The sequence below is a fragment of the Chelonia mydas genome, chromosome 2, assembly GCF_015237465.2.
Source record: "Chelonia mydas isolate rCheMyd1 chromosome 2, rCheMyd1.pri.v2, whole genome shotgun sequence".
Taxonomy (NCBI): domain Eukaryota; kingdom Metazoa; phylum Chordata; order Testudines; family Cheloniidae; genus Chelonia; species Chelonia mydas.
In genome coordinates this window covers 133841495-133864401 of record NC_057850.1, presented here as the reverse complement: position 1 = coordinate 133864401, position 22907 = coordinate 133841495, and the positions used below count along the sequence as shown (strand labels likewise).

Sequence of the window (22907 nt, the reverse complement as noted above, 5' to 3'; positions counted from 1 at the left end):
AAAGACAAAAATGAAGGGTGGAGGAAACGAGGTGTAATACACCCATTTTTGCACAAGCCACATCTTTTGCTTCTCTGTGCCTCACATCTGTCAGAAGCAGCAGATATTCAGGGGTGATACACTGTTTCTATCAACGTGCGTTAAAGAAATGCCCCAAGAGCTACAGTCACACATCTGTGCTCCTTTCATACACAACCTGCACCCTCTTTTTCATGTCCACAGGGGTGAATACCTGCTGAGAATTTGGCCGTTGGAATTTTGTGTTATGACCGACCCATTCAGCTCAGAATAGAATCCTATTTATCTGTCTAGATGCATAGTATACGATTAAAATTATTGACTAAGAAAATCTTATTGTAATGCTCTAGACATTTTATATTTATACACATGAATACACACAGAAGTAACTTTGTAAAGCTAAAGTTAATACAAAAACAAATGCTAGATTATAGGGTGCTGGTTTTTCTTTTTCCCTTTTGTAAGTTTAAACCACATTACCTCATCATAATTTACTCTGCTTTGTTTAGTTAGTTACTCTTGATGAGGTCATAGCCAGAAAGATGTTTTAACTCAGCAAGAGAGGTATTTCTGAAAACACTCCCAATCAAAAAATTGTCTCATAGTTTTCAGACAGCATAAGCATGTTGACCTAACTGGTCATGTTTTGGCAAATGTTCTCACAAAAAGGAAATCCCCATAGCAACAGTGACTACTCCATGGAAACTGCAGCTATGGAAATAAAGAAATTAGAGAACTATTCTAAATGTATAAACACATGCAAACACTTTTTTTGATTATTTCATTGTGTTTGCTTTGTCAGAAATCTTAGTACCGGAGAAAAATCCCTAGGAAAAACACAGAGCTCATTGACACTGTGTATAATATGTTCAAAATGCTTGTTTTAAAAAAATCAAGATTGCTAAATCAAACACTCCAAAGTTACAAAGTGGCAAAATTAAGGTTGCCTGTGTAACCTTAATTTGGCCTCCTTGTGCATATGCATTATGACCGTCTAGACTCTAGTTAGATGATTACATAATATTTTTTCACAAGACTCAGTGCATAAGGTGGACAGTGCTCATTGTACTGGTAGCTTTTCAATATTTTCAATATTTCTTTTAATCCTCATAATTCTGTGGTTGCCACATGCATTATTTTCTGCACATTGTGCAAACCCTCCAGAAATACAGAATTTTTCATTTTGTCATGGGCTTTTCTATGATGCTGTCATCGGGGTATCTTACTTCTTTACAAAGATCAATTGAACTTCACAACACTCCTGTGAGGTGAGGTGATATTTGTGGCACTCTATACCCCTAAGCAACACCCTGGAACCTCATATTCACCAATGTCATATGATTATATGTTTCATACGAAGCCTGCCACCTATGCTGGAAGCAACAAGCATGCAGAGAAGAGGAAAATTTCATCTGAGGAGACTCGCCAGGCTTCAGGGGGAACTCTCTGTATTAAGGACTGTAACATCCAATGGGATGAGAAAATTGCTTGATCTAAATACCGCCTAGTGTAATAGGATTTAAAATTTAGATTGGGCACTTATTTTTATTTTAGCTGGTAACCATCTCTATCCTTTTATGCCTACCACTTATAATCACTTAAAATCTCTCTTTCTGTACTTAATAAACCTGTTTTATGTTTTACCTAAAACAGTGTATTTTGCCTGAAATGCTTGAGAAACCTCAGGTCATGTACAATGGCTTGTACATGTCTTCTACACATTGAGGGATTATAAACTTATACTGGTCAGGCTTCAGACCAGGGAAGGACCACACAGCTCAAGGGTGCTAGGCAGAGGAGCTGGGGAGAATTGGCTGGAGCCTCTCTATTGTTAGTTCTTGGATGGCTAGGAGAAGCATTCATGAAACCCGGCTGGGTGTGTCCCTGCCTGTGGATGTTTGTGTAAGTGCAGTACCTGCCAGAGGTTTTAAGCTTGTAACAGCACCACAGAGTGAGAAGGAGCCCAGGTTAATGGAAGGGAGGGCTCAGAAGTACCCCAGTTCTAGGTTATACCCGAGGGATCCCGTCACAATATTATCCTTATTATGCAGATGGGAGATCAAAGTCAAAATTCCATTAATTTTGGATGTGCAATTTCAGAAGACTACAGCCTGATTTTTCAGAATACTTTGCATTTTTATAAAACTACATATTCAGATAACAGCTTCCTTTTTCCTCAATTGGGAGTTCTCACCACTTGTGCAAATGACACACCATGGGTCCCACTTAGGGTACCTGGAAAATGAGGCACACTCAACTAGTGGCCAGCTGTGAAAACTCTGATTTATGTGACTTGCCTAGTATCATACAGGAACTCTGTGGCAGAAAAAGGGATAGCAGAATCCAGTTCTCCCAGGCATCATTCAACTTCTCTGACTATGAGACTATCTTGTCTTTTCCTACCTTCCTCATTCACTACACACCTTTCAAATTCTGCAACCAGCGAAGCACAGATCTTACAGAAAACAGTATCCTTCACTGCACAGCCCAGATTCTTCCCCAGAGCAGGTCCATTCTGCACAATGAATGAGGCAGAGGTTGTGTGTAAACAGATAGTATGTGCCCATATAAAGTCTGTATCATAATGCTTGCTAATGACAAGCAGCAAACCCCTCCAGGCACTGTCATCACTCAGCCACTACCATGCAGAAGCACACCCAGCAAAGTTGCATGAATGCTCTCTAGGCCACTCATTGTATTAGCAGGAATGTTGTAAGCAAGACACAAGAAGCAATTCTTCTGCTCTACTCCATTATGATTAGGCCTCAACTGGAGTATTGTGTCCAGTTCTGGGCACCACATTTCAGGAAAGATGTGGACAAATTGGAAAAAATCCAGAGAAGAGCAACAAAATGGTTAAAAGTCTAGAAAACATGACCTATGAGGGAAGATTGAAAAAATTAGGTTTAGTCAGTCTGGAAAAGAATAAGTGGGGACATGATAACAGTTTTCAAGTACATAAAAGGTTGTTACAAGGAGAAGGGATAAAAATTGTTCTTCTTAACCTCTGAGGATGGGACAAGAAGCAATGGGCTTAAATTGCAGAAAGGGGGGTCTAGGTTGGACATTAGGAAAAACTTCCTAACTGTCAGGGTGATTAAGCACTGGAATAAATTGCTTAGGGAGGTTGTGGAATCCCTGTCATTGGAGATTTTTAAAAGCAAGTTAGACAAACGCCTGTCAGGGATGGTCTAGATAATAATTAGTCCTGCCATGAGTGCAGGGGACTGGACTAAATGACCTCTCAAGGTCCCTTCCAGTCCTATGATTCTATGAACTATACACAGGAAAACACCAGCAATTGTCCCAAGTCCCCAGCCTTGCATCCCAGAAATGTACCATCCTACACTGCTCAAGACCTTCTCTTGAACAGTGCAAGCTAATCAGTTTTCCAGTTCGTCAAAGGACAGTGGACACGAACCAGTCTTTGTAACCTGAACAGCTTTCCTAAGCACTTTAGACAAACTCACTGGTAAGGATAAAACATTAAAATAAGCATTTTAACTACAAAAATATAGATTTTAAGTGATTATAAGTGGTAAGTATAAAGGTCAGAGATAGTTACCTAAGCAAATAAAAAGGGAGCATGCAGTTTAAATCATAGAGTTGAGCAAGTCCCCTGGTGTGGTCTTGTGCAACTGAGTCTATGTCTACACTAGCACTTTTGACGCTAAAACTTTTGTCGGTCAGGAGTGTGAAAAAAACAACCCGCTGACTGACATAAGTTTCACAGACAAAAGCGCTGGTGTGGACAGCGCTATGTTGGCAGGAGTCACTCTCCCACTGTCATAGCGACTGCTGCTCCTTGGGGGTGTTTTAATTATGCTGATGGGAGAGCTCTCCTCCGTTGGCATAGAGCGGCTACATGGGAGACCTTGCGGTGGTGCAGGCAGATGCAGCGGTACAGCTGTGCCGCTGTAAGATCTGTAGTGTAGACATAGTCACAGAGTTGAGTATCCCCATTGTGTGGTGCTTGCCCAACTCTCTTAGAGAATTATAAATCTCTTGTTTACAACTCCCTGCTGATTAATGGTCGTTTAATGCCTCTCTGGGTGTGGGTCACTTTTTTTTTTTTGTCACTGGTGGGCTAGGAGTGGGTGACTCCCAAACTTACAACATATTTCAATAACATAAGCAAAATCTCATAACTTCGTGCACACTAACGATATACATATTTCAGCAGATCATGACCTATCTTACATGGCATGCTTTGTATGAAATATCACAACTATATACAAATGATGAATATGGGGGCTACGGGGTGCTATTTTGAGGTACATCATGTCACACTCCTCAGATCCAGACCATGCCCATGTTTTTGCCTTCCCCCATCGCTATTCACCCCAACTCCCATTTCTCCCCGTTAGCTCCTACTTTCCCATGCTTTCTGCTTGTGCCCATACTCCTTTTTGTTCCTCAACCCCAGCTCCTGCTTCACTTTGCTCCCATCATGCCTTTACCCCATCTTGGCCCCTGCTCCTGTACCCCCACCCCTCATACTCCTGTCTCCTGACCCCTGTCCTGCATGTCTTTCCCCTTTCCACTTCCTTAACCCCTACATTCCAGTCAGGCAACTTCCTCCTCCTCCTCCACATTGCCTGTGCACGAGTGAGCAGGCCCAGAGCACAGAAAAGAATCTCCTGTTCTCTGTTCTGGTGTCTGTTGCCATGGAGACCAACAGTCGCCAGGAGAAGCGATTGCAGGAAACCCCTGCTCACCCGCGGCAGCCCCGCGCTCAGCCTGGCCAGCACACAGGAGCTCTGAGCCGAGGGGGCAAGCTTAGTGTGGAGGGAATCTTCAGAGACCAACACTGACAACCTCTCACCGCCCTCTACTGATCCTGGGCAAACCGCAGGTTTCCAGCAGCTTGCTAGATTGAGTCTCGGCTCCCAAGCTTGGAGGCCCAAGAGCTGCTCAATGAAACAGTAAGAATCTTTTTTGTAATACACATGGGTAGAACCATGCGTTTTCCCCTCAAGTCACTCCTGGAAAGAGTTTTAGTGTTTTTGCTGAGACTAACATAAAAATCAGCCTGAGACAAACACCTAGCAAGGAAAATGTCAATCCCAGTGGTCAAAGTCTGGCCACCCTCATCATAGTTTGCTGCTCCAGGGCCGTAGCTAAGATGTGTCATTTCTCTCCAGTAGTTCCTTGGGAGCACAGCATGTTGACACGGGGGGACATCATCAGGCAGCATTCGCATGTTTGCCGAGGCTCTCCACATTCACATTTGGGGTCATTCCTCAGCTTCCACTTGATCATACTATCACCAGTCTTTGCCACCCCACCTGATCTAAAGTATACCACTGTTTTCATTCGAGGTCACTGCCGAGGGTGAGCTGTCCTGAAGGAACCAGGTTCTCAATGATCATCTGCATTACCCACCATTTTGTTACTCTCTGCCTTCTACAGTGGTATTCTGGGATAATGGATTTTCAGAAGTAAAGCTCTTTCTGGACTTCAAGCTCTTGGAGGGTGGAACGTATCCATACAGTGGATGTGTTGGCTCATGCATCTGCTTTTGTCTCTCCTTTTTATTGAAGGGCATCCCGCCTCACTGATGAGTCAGTATAGCAACAGTGCGGGAGTGAGTTTCAGAGTCCTTGTGATTATCCTACAGTATTAAATGAGTTCAGTATCAATGTTGTGTGCGTGGCTTGAGCATGACTCTACTGGGGCACTGTACTCCACAGCTGAGTAACACCGGGAGAGACTAGTTGCTTTGAAGTGTTTTTTAGTCACCTCCCCATTTTGTGTTGGCCAATTTCTGGTGTACAGAATTCCTGGACTTCACTTCATTGTCCCTAGCCTCTGTTTGCAGAAGCTGGGAATGGGCGACAGAGGATGGATCACTTGAGGATTACCTGCTCTGTTCATTCCCTCTGGGGCACCTGGTATTGGCCAATGTCAGAAGACAGGATGCTGGCTTAGATGGACCTTTGGTCTGACCCAGTATGGCCGTTCTTATGATCATCTTCTTGATATTCTCTTTGCATGTTAGTATGTGATCTAAGAAGACCCCAGGGTACACCAGATATTCATAGTGCTCAAATTTTGTACCATCCAACAGTATGTGGAGTTTTTACTAGGCCTGATGGTGTTTCAGGTGGAAGGTGCATACTTGTGTCTTGCTAGGAATTCAGGAATGCTGTGCAATAGGATTTTCAAAGTACACTCAGGGAACCAGTTGAAATGTCCTCTGTGTCCCCAAATCTTTCCGAGTGGATAGCAATGCAAAGATCATCTGCACAAATGAATCTCCACACCTCAGAGAATTCTGGTTGGTCATTTGTGTAGACAGTAAACAGCAAGGGTGATAGCACTGAACCTTGGGGCAACCCATTTGTGATGGGGTTTACAACCCCTTGTTGCCCAGTGTGGGGTTTAAGGGATTATTTTGGGCTCAGCCAGCCCTGTGCTACCACACCTGAAACAAACGCTCGAGGGGCGGAGGAATTAAGAGATGGGGAATTAGCTTATTTGGATGGCAGAGTTGGAGGTGAGCAGACCTGCAGCCCACAGAGCAGAGGGAAGCCTAAAGCCTCTCACACAGCTGCCCAAAGGGGTGCTCCCTGAGGGAAGGGAGGACCCACCGCAGAGACAACCAGAGAGGAAAGTATCCTGTGGACCTTGGACATTGGTAACCAGTGTTCCCTCTAATTTTTCCCACACATGTGTGGAATGAATTTTGTTATGTGCATCAACATGAAGGTGATATGTGACACATTACCTTCATATTGGTGCACATAACAAAATTCATGTGGTGGGGGTGGGTCAGAGGGGTTTGGAGTGTGGGAGGGGGCTCAGGACTGGGGCAGAGTGTTGGAGTGCAGAGTGGGGTGAGGGCTCCAGCTGGGGGTGTGGGCTCTGGGGTGGGGCTGGGAATGGGTGGCTCAGGGCTGGAGCAGAGGGTTGGGGTACGGGGGAGGTGACAGCTCTGGCTGGAGGTGTGGGCTTTGGGGTGAGGCCGGGGATGAGGGATTTGGGATGCAGGGAGGTTCTCCAGAGCTAAGGTGGGAAGAGAGGACTCCCCTCAGCTCTCTCTCCCCACAGCAGCACCTCAGCTGCAGGAGAAGCACCTCTACCCACCACGGCAGGTCTGGGGGGGCTGAGTTGGGGGCCGGGGAGGGGGAGGGGTGCCACGGCAGATCTAGGCTGGGCTGGGTTCTGGCTGCCCTGCCCCCAGCCGCGACCACGGGAGGGATGCCCCCAGAGAAAAATTAGCAGCAGCCAAGCTCCCCCCCCTCCAGCACCTCTCACCTGCCAGCGGCCCTGCTTATGAACAACTCCTCCTCCATCGCAGTGGTATCCTGTCTGCCATAAACAGCTGTTTCACAGCATGTAGGAAGCTCCAGGAGGGAGGGGAGGAGCAGGACAGGGTGCGCTTGGGGGAGGAGGCAGGGAAGAGGCGGGGACTTGGAAGAAGGGGTGGAGGAAGGGGTCGAGCCCCCCCGGCTAGAGGGAAAGGCAGCGCCTATGAGTGCCCCTCCCCTGGCTGCGGCAGGTTGGAGCCAGGGCTGGGCAGGTTCCCTGAGCACCGCGCAGCTTACAGGGAACTTAGTTGGTAACCCCCTCTTACTTATTTTGGTTTGGATTTCGCCACCAGGGGAAAGCCTTGGACTAAGCTGACTCCTGGAGGGGGCAGGGGGCAGATGATAGGAAGAGGCCCAGGTAGGACAACCTTAATGAGCCTTGGTTGTCAGACTACAGGGGTTGTGGCTGTGACCACTATGCCACACTCCCAAACCAGACCCTGAGTGAGAACCATTACACCATTCCACTGAGTAAGCTATTGACTTCTGGTCATCCTTCTGTACAAAGAAACATCTATTCCTGAGAAGGGAGGAGATGATTTGGACTATTTTACTATTTCTCAAAATTCTTGCCAATTTCAGTAGAGGTGTGTGATGGTTCACATGTCCTAAGCAGCCTATATGTCAAAAACACAGCCCCTGTAATTTTGTATTTTGAAGCCATCGTCGATGTATGGACTTAGGTTTGCAACTTGGCCACTACATGAACATCCTGGGTGGAAACGGGCTTGGTCAGCCATTTAGCTGCCCTCCCGCTATTGGTGCTGTTCAGCCCACTATCATCCACTCACAGCACTTCTGTATTGAGCAAAGTAAGGATATTGGGCAGGAACTCTTTGCACAATTAGGGTATTCATGTAATTTGAGTAGTACAGCCATTTTGGACTGTGTCCACAGCTTACGTAGCTGTGCTTTCTCCATGCGAAAGTTAAAGAAGGCACGCCACCACTTCTGTAGTCTCATCCCAAAGTGTAGTAACAGTTCATGAGCTATACCATTGAGTCCAGCTGCCTTCCCACATTGCAGGGTTTTCATGGCTGTTGTCCGCTTCTCAGTGCTGAGTTATTTATTGTGGACTTTGTTTCTGAGACGTGAGCAAAGTTTGGCCAAAGTATAAGCAACTGAAACAGGGTCTTCTAATGGGAAGTCTCATACTACCTTAACTATAGGGAGCACTACCTGTGACTCCTATAATATGACAAGTTCAATTTGAAAGGAAGCAGGTATGTTAGTAAAAGCACTGGAGGCAAAGTAGTCCAGGTTTTATTCCTAGATTTGCTACATACTTGCTGGTTAACATGTGGCTGGTTTCAACCTGTGTGCCTCAATTCCCCCATCTTTACAATGTGTTATAGTAATGTGTTTTTAGTGACAAATTACAAAATGGAATTAATCTGTTCATGTTTGTAAAGTGATTTTGAGCCTCCGATATAGAAGTGCCATCAAAATGCAAAGCACTGTATCTTCTTTTAGGAAAATACACTTTTCTTTTAAGTTAATTGTGGCTTCTAATATATAACTCTTGAGTTATTTGCTTACTGTTGGACGAGTGAATATATGGTAACAATAACGGATCTAAGTAATAGGATAGTGATGATTTTGCACTGTTTTATTGACACTTTTTTGTTTTCATTAGTGACAGCTCATAAATAATTCTGTAATATTAAGGTTAGTAACGGCAAAGTGACAACTAGAAGGCTCAAAGTATTAGTTTAATACAGCATCTTTCTTGTAGGAAAACTGCAGCCAAACTGTAGCTTAAATAGCCTTAGAACGTCTCAGCAGATTCTGTTGTCTTTTACCCATTACAATATTTTCTTTATATGAACTTCTAGCCTTTTATAAAGAGAACCACTGCTACATTAATGCACTTTTGCCCTGTTTATCTAGCTTTACAGAACACAGTTTGTCATGCCAAACAATAATGAATCTGCAGACGTCTGAACTTTGCTCCTCATTTTCCTCAATGAAGTTGTTATGAGCAGACATGGGCATGGAGCACAAGCACAGAAAGAACTTATTCTAATACTGCCACAGGCACACTGCCAGATGACTTCCTGAACTCTCCAATTTCCTTTCACTGTTATAGGCACATGCTAACAATGAAAGAAAGCAAACTCAGCACACACTCAACTGGCATTGAACCGCTTACAGAAAACAAGCCAAGAAAACCTTAATACTCCCCATTGCTCTGAGTTTATCCAGGATGGACTTTCTTTTGTCCCATCTTTCCTTCCTTCCCACCACCAACAGACCAGTCATGCCACACACAGAAGCCTAAGCCAGAACAGTCCCTATGTTCCCATTCTACATAAAGAAAGTAGGCAAAAGGGGAAAGTTACTCATCTAAAATACCAAAAATTTGTTTTGCATGGGATAGTGCACCAAGTCATGTGTTCTGCAACCACGGGGTCAATGGCTACACAGAACAAGTTAGTCACATGCCAAAACCTGCACACAGACTGAAGTGACAGATATCTTTGAAATGGCTCAGTTGCCTCAAAGGCAGCAAGGTCTTGACATTGAGATGGTCTTGTAGGACTTATATAGTAGAATTTTCAAGCGTCTTTAAAAGAAAATTCAAAACTTCAAAAAAATTGGATATCTGAAGGTCATAATAGCAAACTCAAGATTGTGTTTCATACAGAGCACATCATAATGAATACCTTGTCTCAGCTTGGCCTGAAGACCGTTCCTTCAACAGCCCATATCTAGTGCTATACCATAAATGGAGGCCAACCAGTTTTCACCGGAACTCTTCTGCCTGGATCCCCCAAGGCTGTTATATCCTTTGATATGCTTCAGCTTTATCAGATTCCAATAAAATAGATCAGCCAGAATAAATAAGATTTCCCACCCCCTACAAAACCTGATGTACATCTACACTTGATCAGATACAGACTAAATCATCAGTTCCATAAGCAACTACAGCTCACTTTCTGTAAGCATTGTCAAGACAATTCCCAAAGCCACTCAGCAATTGTTTCCACAGTCTTTTACCTTATGGGTACTTAGTTTGATGCAAGATTAAGGGAATTTGGGGAACTGATCTGTTGCAGAGTATTTCAAAATCTTGAAAACAGATCATATTTATTGACATATAAGAGGAGTTAAACAAGATGTCAAATAGTTCTATCAACTCAGGTTGCATTTTACAGAACGATGTCATAGTAATGGGAGTGCCTTGTGGACCAAGTGGGAATTTTCTGAAACTTTGATGGCTATATTTATATTGCACACAGACAACATTTATATCTTAATGCAGAAAGAAAGTCCCATTGCACTGTACAGCAAGATAGATAGTGTAGACAGATTGGTTATACATACCTAGTTATACAAATTTAGCATATATCAAGTGCTGTTTGAAGTTCCAGTGCAAGTGGTAGTCTAGCTGAGGTCATTGTAAAAAGACTTTCCCGACACTTATTTTCTGAAGGAGGGACAGATTTAAAGGAAATGGAGATTGTCTAGTGCCTGACCAGGGAGGGGCTTCTGAAATTAGGGGGTGAGCTGGAAGAAGGTGCAAAGACGAAAGTGGGAGAAAGATACAAATGGCAGAGTTAAGGGGGACTACTATGAAATTATGTTCAGAGGAAAATGAGGACCCGAGATGCAAGGCAGTAAAAAAGTTGTGTGTGGCCATGGCCAGAGGAAAGCAATGAAGAGATGTGAGGAGAGGAATGACATCTGAGTGGCAGGAAAGGGCAATGACTTTTCCTGCAAGTGAAGATACATCGTACATCTGATAGAGGCCTGCTGTGATTTGTAAGAGTCTGTTCTCACAACATTTAACAACCAAAGCTCTTCTTCAGGTGTGGGAAAGGTATTCAGCGTATCACAGCTAAATACAAGGTAGAACAGATAGTTTACCAAAATTCAGTATCTTTCATTGTTGTTTGCAGTGTTGTTGTAGCTGTGTTTTTCCCAGGACCTGAAGAAGAGCACTGGATAGCTCCAAAGCTTGACTCTTTCACCAACAGAAGTTGATCCAATAAAATATATTACCTCACTCACCTTGTCTCTTGAATACAGGGAGAAAGCAGTTGAGCTAGAAACAAAGCTGATGTAAATGTAGGAAGCCCAGTAGCACTGCCTTTTATAGTCAGGCTAAACTGAGCCAAACAACCTACTCTGCTGAAATATTTGTGTTGTTATCTATCTAAAAGTGGTAACCATGAGTTACTTTGACAGTCTTCCAACATTTCTAGATTACTTGGCTGCCACCAAGTGGGCTTTAATATAAGATTTTTTAAGCCACATTTTAGAGAGTCTGGAAAATGAGAGTCTGTTATTGAGATATTCTTTTTACTTCCACTTCTAATGCAAAGTTTTAAAAAGTCAGTCCTTATGATTTGCAGAAGACTGGATCATATGACCCACAGTGCACTTTAGCAGCACCACTTTCCCTTATCACATTTACAATTTTTCCTTTAAAGTAAAAATTAAATTAATACTACTTTTCTATGTGATGGATCTGCAAAGCAGGGGATTACAACTCCCATCAGCTCCCTACCCACTACATTTCCCTTTTCCCAGGCCAGGTAAGGAGAAAGGTCCCAAAGTAAGGAGTGACTGGGCTGTGTTTGGAGTGCTGGCCATGTGGATAGCCAGGAGCTGTAGAGATGCTGACATAGGATCCACATGGCAAGCAGGGAACTGGAGAGAAGCCCCAGGAATTGTATGCAGAGCCACATGCAAATCACAAGCACTGACTTTCTAAAACTGTGCGTTAGAAATGGAAGTAAAAAGAATCTCAGTAACAGCCTCTCATTTTCCAGACTCTCTAAAATGTGGTTTAAAAAAATATTACATTAAAGCCCACTTGGTGGCAGCCAAGTGGCAGCTGGACATCACAGTTAGGTGCCACTCTGTGGGGGCTTATGGGGGAGCAGCAGCTGGGCAGGGAGCCAGTGGCAGGGGCCCCAGTGAGAGACATTAACTGAGCCTGGTTTGGAAACCTGCAAGAGCCTATTTGCCTGAATAAAGACTGGACTGGAAAGGGCACCCCAAACACTAGGCCTGAAGAGCCTTGCCTCTCAACTGGACAGCCCTGAGGGGCTCAAACAGGAACTATTATAACTCACTTTGAACTGTAACTGCTTACATCTGGCTAGGAACCAGGCCTTGTATCTTTTACAAGGCAGAGTATTTACAGGTCTTCAGGACTTCTGTAAATTACAATGTGTGTGCAAGTAAATATTCTAAGAATGGGTCACCCTCACTGCAGAAAATGGAAATTAAGGGCTTGAACCAAAGATGTGCCAGCTATCTGTGACACCCACAGTGAGTAAGTTAGCCTCTCATCCCTTTAGAAATGGTTCCCACAGGTCAAGACTATGCATGGTCGTGCGACACTGTGGGGAAACTTAGACTGCCCCCAGCTGTTATGCATCCCATAGTTGCCAGTTTGGTATTGTTCACAAGCACTAAATGCACTTACAATATATCAGTTTAAACTGATATATTGTAATACATCCAATGTACAAAATGTCTTGTTACAGAAACAACAGCACAGGAAAGGAGAGTTTCTCTAAAATTTCAGTGTCAATTTTCAACTTAAGTCAATGGAGCCAAGTGTCATTAAGTCATTATTTAAGCAGAAAAAACATAGTAAAACATTAAAGACTTTCTCCAGTTCTTACACCAAGTATGAAAGGCAGGGAGCCAGTACAAGAAACTGACCAAAAAACCAACTAGTGAATGGTGAATACGGTCACTGATTAAAGTAAACTGGAGGTTTTGTAAAACTGCTTTTCATTTTAGAAATTATGTTAACAGCACTGCACCTGTCCTCTCTCCTAGGAGTTCTACTAGATTATGTGCCCTCAGGGTTTCAGTACCAACACTTCTACCTTCCTCCCACTCTGCCTCTACCCCTCAGGACTGTAGCCTGTACTACTTGGTTACCTCGCTTGTCCACCATTTCTTTCCACTACAGAATAAAAGAGGTTCATCCACTTAATTTAACTTATACCTGTCTCAGGGAAAATAATAAAAAGAAATTAAATTTCTAGTTATGCAAAGAGTGATTTTATATCAAGTTTCAGAGTAACAGCCGTGTTAGTCTGTATTCGTAAAAAGAAAAAAGAAAAGGAGTACTTGATGATGTTACCAGCAGGAGAGTGGGGTGGGAGGAAGTTTTGTTTCATGGTCTCTGTGTGTATATAATGTCTTCTGCAGTTTCCACGATATGCTATGCATCCGATGAAGTGAGCTGTAGCTCACGAAAGCTCATGCTCAAATAAACTGGTTAGTCTCTAAGGTGCCACAAGTACTCCTTTTCTTTTTTCTTTTTATATCAAGGTGTCAGCTGAATTATTCTACATTGGAATTTTAGCCAAAACTTCTGACATTAATTCTCCCTGTCCCATATATAAGCACATATAGCCCGAGTTTGTGGGGGGGCGGGGGGGGAGGAGGAGTTGGATTGAAAGAGGCCTAGTCCTTAGATGAAGCATAACCATTACACACAGGGTCACACAGACTGGCGATCTGACAGAATAAGTTGTGGGTCAGGCCCTGCGGACTTCAAGTATCTGCTGACTATGGGGCATACCAAAAGTCACCTCAAGTGGAAGCAAAATTATAGTGATCCTCAAAAAAACACCCTCCCGAGCCAGAAAATTGTCTTCTGCTCAGAAATCCTAACATCAATACCCACATTCTTCTCCAGAACCTCTGACAAACAAGCTGGCCATATACAAAACACTTGTAATTATGATTGTAATTGATTGTTTTTGCACAAAAGCTTGACAGGCACCACTGAGAAGTTAACTAGTTCAGCTGAAGTATGGGTTTCAAGCATCATTTAACACTGCAACTATATTAGAAACTAGTAGCTGAAAGCCCGTGCTGTCACACAATGTAATTCATAAAGCCATGTGTGTAAAACAAAAAAAAGCTCAAAATGGCTAAGAACTTAAAAATTGGACAGTAACAGACTGCAAATCCCAGTGATGATTCAACCTGGTGATATGCTGAGCATAAAGAGCTCTCAACCATGCTTGTAGCTCTCACCATTGCTTCAGACTGACTCAGACATTCTAGCTTCAGAGTGACACAGAGTGACAAACCTGGAAACTTATATAGATAACATGTTTGAGCTTTCAAACTCAGACCTGTCTCAAAAGCTGAACATTTAAATAGCTTTCTGAAGGACAAGGTTAGAATTCACATTTACAGCTCTGATGTGGATTGTTGCCCAAATATATGTTGCTGTTACTTGCTGATCCTTTTGAAATCGTGATTTGGTTTTCACTTGATTTATTCTTTGTTTCTAGTTACAATGACCTCCATATGAGATGACTGGTTCCAGTAAGTTTCCATGAACTCCAATATCCAATTCTTGTTATAACTGGATGATATTTCCCCCCAAAAATGGACATTTGAGAGATTTTTTTTCATCAAAAACAGACGCAAAGTGTTTTTCAGTCTCCCAGGGTTTCTTTGTTTTGTTAACAAAACCCCCAATAGTTTTTAGAGCCAAAAGTGAGTTTATTTGGAAATTTTGCATGGGAAATAAATTCATTTCCCTAGCAGCTCTACTGAACATTACTCCTGGGGGAATTCTGCACCAAAAATTTAAAAATTCTGCACACTATATTTTAAAATTCTGCAAATTTTGTCAAAACAACACTATAGAATCATGCCAGTTTCAACTATTTTGGTAATTTATTTCAAAATACCTATCAGCAGGTATGTCTGTAACAATACAGACACACGCAAAATTTCCCCCAGGTGTAGAGAGTTAAAGAAACCCCTATGACAACGCAGTTCCTGTTTCTCTGCCCCCTCAATCTCCCCAGAGCCCAGTCAAGGGGCCAGACACCCACAACCCCTCCCCCCAAATCCAGTCACAGGGTCCTCCCAAGTCAATACACCTGAACCCACTCTCCCCCAATCCCAGCCATAGGGGTCCCGCTAGCCCAGATACCCACACCCCCTCCCCCCTGAGCCCAGTTGTGGCCTCCCCATCCCATACACCCATCCCCCACCATCCCAGAGCCCAGCCTTGCCCCCCAACCCAGACACTCTCCCCCACCCTCCCAGAGCCCAGCCTTGCCCCCCCAGCCCAGACACTCTCCCCCACCCTCCCAGAGCCCAGCCTTGCCCCCCTAGCCCAGACACCCTCCTCTCCTTCCCAGAGCCCAGACATGGCCGCTCCAACCCAGACACCCTTCCCTCTACCGCCCAGGGATCCAGAAGGAGAAAGCCTGTTGCTGGATCCCAGCGAGGCTTGTATGGAGTTTTCTTCCCTCAAGGTGTGCGGGGAACTGCAGCTGCTTGGAACTCTCTGCTACCCTCCCTTGCAGTGTCTATGTACAAGCTGGGCTCTGCCAGGTCCAGCAGCCCCTAGTAGCAGCCAGCAGCACTGTAGCCCATTTCTGTTGGGGAAAGGAAATTATGCGCAAAAAACATTAACTTCTGCATTGCGCAGTGGTGCATAATTCCTCCAGGAGTAGAACATACAGTATATCCATTATCCTGTATTTAAAAGGACTCTATGTATTAAAGACATACCTCTGATTTTTTTCCCTACCATTGTTCTGAATAGTACTTGAAAAAGACCTTCTCAAAAGCATTTCTCTGCCTTTTCAATTTTGTGCACTTGACAGCACTTTGTGTAGAGTCAGTTCAGTATTTTTTAAATGTTTCACATATAATCAGTCAACTTCTCCTTTTGTCTGTGCAGGTCTTTCAACCAACAACAAGTGAGAAAAACAAACACTGAAAAATTAACAAAGTGGGATTGTAAAGCTAATTATAGGGGAACTCAATGGCATGCACAGTACCTGAAAATACAGCAAACTAATTTTTTTTAATTGATTACATTTCAGGTTGATGTCCTTTTAATAGTCTGTGTACTTTTAAAATTAACTTTAGTATCGTAAAGTAATTGTATATATTAAATGTAGCATGTGTGAGAATGTGTGCAAGTACTGATCATTCCCCACTCAGCACATAAAGGGATCTAGTGGAATCCTCAAATCAGTTGAAATTTTCAGTGTTGGGATTTCACCTGGCGCACAGGCCATGTGGAGCCTCTTGCAGTTCCATTCCAGCAGGAAAGGGGTTACTCACTGTTCTAGCAGTCAGCAGTCATCCTTGGGATGCAGAGGAAGGCAGGAAAGGATTCTGGGGCCCTTCTCTCAAGGGTTGAAGGTTTGCCCCCATGTGGTGGGGTCTCTGTCTGGCTGCGGGGGTCATACCCCTTCCCCCTCTAGGGAGGGATTCCATGCTGGTTCCCCTTGCCCTTCCTTCTTGATGTGGGGAAGGCTGGGGGGCCACATGGGGAAACTGATGGGGCCACTGGGTCTCAGGTGCAGGTCGCTGTTCCCCCTCCCTCAGCTCGGTGGGGGGGTGGGGGAAGAGGCTGTAAGTCACTTGGTGCCGTTAGGGTGACTGGGATGGGCCCAGGGTCCCTGGGCAGCCCTGTTGGGTCTGTTATGGTGTCCCCTCACTCAGCCCCTACTCACAGGAAGGGAGGCTGAGGGTGTGCACTGCTCCTTGTGTCCTGCTGCCCGCTCCTTTTTCTGCTTCAGGTGGGGGGAGGGAGGAGAAGCTCATGGGGCTTCAGCCAAGGGTGAGGCCGATGGGCCTGCAGATGCCTGCTCCAGGATCTGCTCTGACGGGGCAGGAAGAAGACTCAGTCCCTTCCCCCTTCCCTTGGGACAAGGTGGCAGGACACTGAACCCACCTATACTCTGTGTAGTGGTCGGTGGCGCCCAGCTGGGCATTCTGTGCTCATCTGATGCTGGCCTCCACTGGAGTGCGAAAACCTCACCACTTTAGCAGAATGCCAAGGGAAATGAAGAAAGATTTATAAGCATGGGAACGATTTCTGGATGAACTTAGAGGCCTTTTTAGTGGCATTCACACTGATTTCTCAAGACAAAGCTGCAGATACAGTCCGATGCCTCAGGAGACATGGGCTTTGGAGTTTACTTTCATGGTGAGGGCTGTGATCAGAGGTGGCCAGAAAGCTGGGTGGTTCAGATCATTATAGGGACATCACCTTTTTTCCCCCTATACTGGTGCAGTCACACTTTTGTGGGAGAACTTTTAGAGCAAACAAGTCAGTTTCCAGTGCAACAACAAATCCATGCTCTGTATTGTAAATAGTGAACTGCTCAGGTCTTGAGGCAGGTGAGGGCCTTGGTTTTATGCTGCCTGTCATTTAACATCCTTTTTCATGCTGTGCATGTCCCAGGACTGCGTAACGGTGTTGCCGATGCTCCATCTAAGGCAACAGATTCTGGGCACTCATCCCGCTTGCCAGCCAAGATCTCCATGAGATGCCTTTGGAAATTTGCCTTATGACAGCTCTAGGACAAGTCAAGGATTTGGCTGTCCCATGGACTCTGAGGGCCTATCAGCCCAGTTCATGGGGTTTAGGGCACAGGAAGGACTTCATCATGAGCAGCCCATGACATCAGGTGGCATGACACATGGTGTCTTTGGCCTATCATAGGTTGGCTCCCTCCTCTATATCATATTACCGGTTCGTGGGTCCTTCCTGCTGGTGTAGGCTGTCAAGTTTCACAGACCCACGTGGGCACTTCATAGGGCAGAAGCCCTTAAAAGAGTGGCCCAGGAAAGGCAGGTGCAGGAGGGACAACAGATTACATGTAACAGTGGAGACCCTGACAGGATGATTAAAAGCCCTACCATGGGTATGCAGCTATAGGAGGGAGGCCACTTTATTTAGCGTGGCATGTTTTGTTGCCTTCTTTAGCACTGTTAGAGTCAGTGAGCTGGTGCTTTTGGGAGCCAGTGGGCATTGAACTTAACCAGTGTACAGTTATATATAGGAGCAATGTGATACTAGGCAGCATGGTTGTGGAGAGCATCCAAGCTGGTCACTGCCCCCACCCCCCACCCCCAGCTGGTTTCCAGTGTGGTTAAAAGGATAATGTGAACAGCTTCCAGAGGTAAAAGACCTGGGATTTTGCTGATGGGCCTTGGGCTCAAGGGATAGGGGGAGAATTTGTGGGCCAACACCCCAACCCTTTTGCGTCTTCCATTCGCCTCATGGGGAGGTAGTGGTGATTGGACTCAGAGTGAGTTCAGTCCTGGTGGGTAGGCTGAGGAGAGCCTACCCCAAATTACAGGTTATATGGTAGGACTCTGTAACTCCCACACTGGGACTACTTCAAAGCGAACTACATGAGAGTATGGGTGATGGGCAGGTAACAATCCCTCCCCTGTGTTTAAGTTAATAAAAGTTGCAGCCTGCTGTTTAACATCCATCCATATGTCCGTCTTCATTTCGCCACTGTACCCACTGAGGCATGTGAAATAGCTGGAGCTGGGAAATTCTGGCCAATCAGCACCCAGCACCCCCAGCTAGCCAATGGGTGCCAAGGTGGGGGAGAAGCTCTCTGGTGTCCCTCATCAAACATCTCCTTCCCTGGCTGTGTGGCTGTTCCCCCACACCGCCAGCCCAATCCCGTTGAGGTGGATGTGTGGCGTCTGTGGTGTACCCAGTCTGACATACCTTAAACGCTCCTGATTTTCACAAGGGGTGGGGTGGGGTCTCAGGAATTTCTGAAAATCAGGCCCCTGTAAAGTGTCTCAAAATTGCACACCCAACAATTGAGGTATCCAAAGTCATTAATCACTAATGAAAATCTTGGCTGTAACATATTCTTTTCTCAGTGCACGATCATAGTTTCTATTAACATTAATGGGGACTCTGTATGATTGTTAGTAGAATCCCTCTTTATTGGAGCAAGTGGAGGGGAACAGGAGAAATGGATGGATTTCATCAGAGTAGTGCAGTAAAGGAGTTTCTTTTGAATTAAAATCCTCCACTCTAGGCTCAACACTGTTTAGATAAGTGGCTGATAATACACTGTTTTTCAGCACCCGTTTTAATTGACTTGATTCCTCTCCACATCTTTCTTATCTTAATTCAGATAGCAATTCCCTTGCAAGAATAAGCACAAAAATTTTTTTTACTGATTGCCCAATTGCTACAACTTGCCTTGTAAAATAGCCCAGATAAAAGATAATACAATATGGACAAGGTGGGCTCTGAACTGTCCAGTAGAGACACTTGTACTATTTTAAGGTTTTTCATCTTCAAAGCTCTTTGCAAACACTAACCATTTATTCCCTGGAACATGTCTTTGAGGTCAGTATCCCCACTGAACAGAAATTAAAGGGGAAGCTAAAACAGAGATTAAGTCTGTGACAGGTATTGCAACCCCATAGAGTGTCTCAGGGGGGGCCACTGTATTAAATTTTATGAATTGTTTATGGCTGATTTGTTCTACTCCATGGATTTGTTGTTGCACTGGAAACTGACTTGTTTGCTCTAATCAGTTGCCTTCTGCTGCATTTAAGCAACTGCTTCTGGCAAAAGCTCAGAGCACATGGATTGAAATTAAGGAGGAAGTTCCCAATCACTATGGGATACACTTGAATGACCTCCTCTGACCTCCTTGTTACATGCCCAGAGATAAGCATCAATTTGTGCCATGTCTAATAAACATAATTTTTCCATGACAACCTCCCATTCACACAGAAATTAACAGAGCTGTCGGGCATTTCCCAGAAAAGACAATACAATGTACAATAAAAATCAATTTATCTAATTTTAGTTTGATGTGTATCATGTCTTCTTTATTACCTTTTTAGAATTCTGTTTGTCTCCAGTGTCTTTCTTACTGTTCAGATTCTGCTTTCTTCTCCTCAGAGTTAGGCATCCCGTTGGATACGCACTAAAAGAAACATATGTGCCCTGCTCAAAATACACTTTCCCTGAGATATGTAACTAAGAAGCACTTCAAGCTCTGAAGTAGTGCTAACCTGGCTCCATTTTGAGGGAGTCAAGTCCAGCCTTCCCTCGGTTGCGGGGTGGGGATTACTGACACATGGCGATTTGGAGGCTGGTGTGGGGAGGAGGAAAGGAAAAGGCTCTATGGGAAGGGCTGCACACAAGAAAAAAACCAAGTTTTCTATTTTTATACATTTCTATATATTGTAAAACAGCTTTTACACCAAAAGGAAAGTGATGAATACTCACCATGTCATTGCCTCTGTCATATGAGTTAAACTTCATCTGCAAGACTCAAATGCCAAGTTTACTTTCAGGTTTATTATTCTGTGTTTCAGTGAGCATAGTACAGATGTAACAGAGAAATGAAAAGGACAGTTAAATTTTGGGCTTGAACAACTAGATATTGTCCTTTTAATATGCCCAATTTTTGTGTTTTCACTGAAATGGATTCATTTAAAATTCTGAGTTACAATGGACATATTTTGATAACACTGGTACAAAATGGGCAAAAATGTTGCAATGAATAAGTATCAGTGTACATGAACAAAACCATATTTCAAAACAAAGTAATGCTAAATTGCTCCAAATGAAGACTCAGACAGGAGTTGCTCTGAATATGTCTTTATTCAGCAAAAGAATCATAGATCTGCCTCACTCAGACATATACTACCCTCTAGCAAGAACAGTGGTTACAAATCACTCATCAAGTCAAACGCAAACTGGTTAAGTCAGTCAGCATATTTGCTATTGCAAAAACATATTGATCAAGTCACCAGAAAAACAGTACAGTGTTCAGCAGAGCTCCTCACATTCAGAGTGCATTTCACAAAGGGACATGGAATATCACTGTTGAAGCAAGTATATATCTGTGGAAAGTAGCATAGCTGCAAACTATTGAGAAGCAGAGATGGGGGGGTATTGTGTTGCAAGAGAGAGACCAGTTTACAGCAAGGAATACTCCAATTTAAGTTTTCTATCCTAAAAAGGGACATATTGTCTCTCCAAGTTATATACGTTGCTTTTATATTTGGCAGTGGTGTTTGTGGATCTATCAAAAATATTGTATAGTCTGGAGATTTATTTAAAATTAACAGCCACCAACTCACGTTAAACTTGACTTAACAATGCGTATGAAGCTTTTTCCCAAACTGTAGTTCTCTAACTTTTTTTTCTGTGCAAATGTTTTTGTCCTTTAATGGAAACTTTAAAGATGAAATAATTTTTTTCAACTGCAGTCAAACATCTGTTTATTTTCAATGTCCTTGCCAAAGCCGGATATATAGCACCTTCAGATAATAAAAATAGAAATTGAGACATCTACTTCAGTTGAGTGATCACAACAGGAATAATGCTATCATTCATAAATTAAAGTGTGAATATCTGCTTCAAATATTAGCTCTAATTGGCAAAATATTACACATGCTTATTACTCTTATTGAGAGTCCTGCTGAGGGAAACAGCAGGAGCTGCAGCTCTGCTTTGAAACTGACCCTCAAATGATCTCCAGTCTGAATGGCTGAGATGAAACAACCCCAGGAAAATGCTCCTCTTTTAAACTAAAAAGAAGAGGGGGAAGCTTTATGTCTTCAACATTTGTAAGTCTTCTCTCCCCTTCGTCTCCTCCTCCCTCTCCCCATCAATAATATTTACAGCAAAGAATGCACCTCTAAACTGTCAGATTGGTAGCATCCCTCAGCTGACAGAGTACATTTTAGGTTTAATTCTACCACTTCTATTAACCAGAAACCTCTAAGACCCTGTAGATAACCCAAAGCTCTTCCCTAAGTTATGCACGACACTCTCCCACTTCCGTTCCAATGCCATGTGCCAGGGCAAGTGACTCTCTAATGAGAGGGCTGGATGTAGCTCCCTCCAGAGCTCATCAGCACTAATTCTTCAGTGAGTGTTATAGATTGAGCTCCCCTCCACCCTGAGGTGTTAAGTGAGCTGCCTTCACAGCATGTTGCCATCGCGCTGGCCGGGTGGCTTATATCCCAGACTCAGACTCCTAGTTCAAACTAATATTAATCTAAGGTATTCAGTATTAAACAACAAACTTGCTTCTGATTAATCATTATATTTCTGAAGAGTGAATGTCTTTGTATGGGAATTTTGGAATTCTCAACACATTTTTAAAGTTATCTGTCAAAGGCAACAGAACTTAAGTTTCTTTATTTAATCAGTGGGCACATCTGTCTTCATAAAGATCAATACTTCTCAAAACTGAAGAGTTAATAAAAATTATTTAATCCTAAATACAATGAAACATGCATGACCTGATTTCACTGATATCACCATTTGTAAAGGGCTATAGTTACCTAAATTATTTGTTTCTTCACCAACAGGCTTTTTTCTATTTTGTTAAAATGCTTGTATTTGAATGAAAGTTCAGAATAGAGAGAGAAATTAAACAATAACTACTTGCATGTTGCTTGAATGTAATCACAAGATTTTTTGACTTTAGCCTTTTTTAAAGTCACCAAAGTTCCAGTTCAGGAAAGCACTGGAAATTAAGCACTTACTACTTAACTGCTTTGCTTAATCAGAACTTAAGCCATGGTATATGGCCTGCATTTTCATAATGTAAGTTATCGACCTGACATCTCGTTCATATTCATGGGAATACACTATTTTGAGAAAGCAGAATACAGTAATGTTTGGGGTTTTGTTTTAGCTTTAGGACAAATCCTGATGTCCTTGCTCAGTTTTTAGTCAAAATATTTAAATTCATTAACAAGTAACATGCCTTGAAGCATCGTTTCTCCTCGTTTCAGAGGTCTATAATATAATAT

At 43.5% G+C, this 22907-nt stretch overlaps 1 protein-coding gene across 1 annotated transcript in view; it reads right to left on the bottom strand.

Annotated features, from left to right (window-relative positions):
- Positions 1 to 20727: 20727 nt before the first annotated feature.
- Positions 20728 to 22907, bottom strand: part of DNAH5 (dynein axonemal heavy chain 5) — a 309924-nt gene continuing 307744 nt past the window's right edge. Inside the window, exon 80 of the mRNA XM_037893325.2 lies at positions 20728 to 21401. Coding sequence (XP_037749253.2) covers positions 21341 to 21401 — 61 coding nt within the window. The 3' untranslated portion in view covers positions 20728 to 21340. The remainder of the gene's footprint in view (positions 21402 to 22907) is intronic.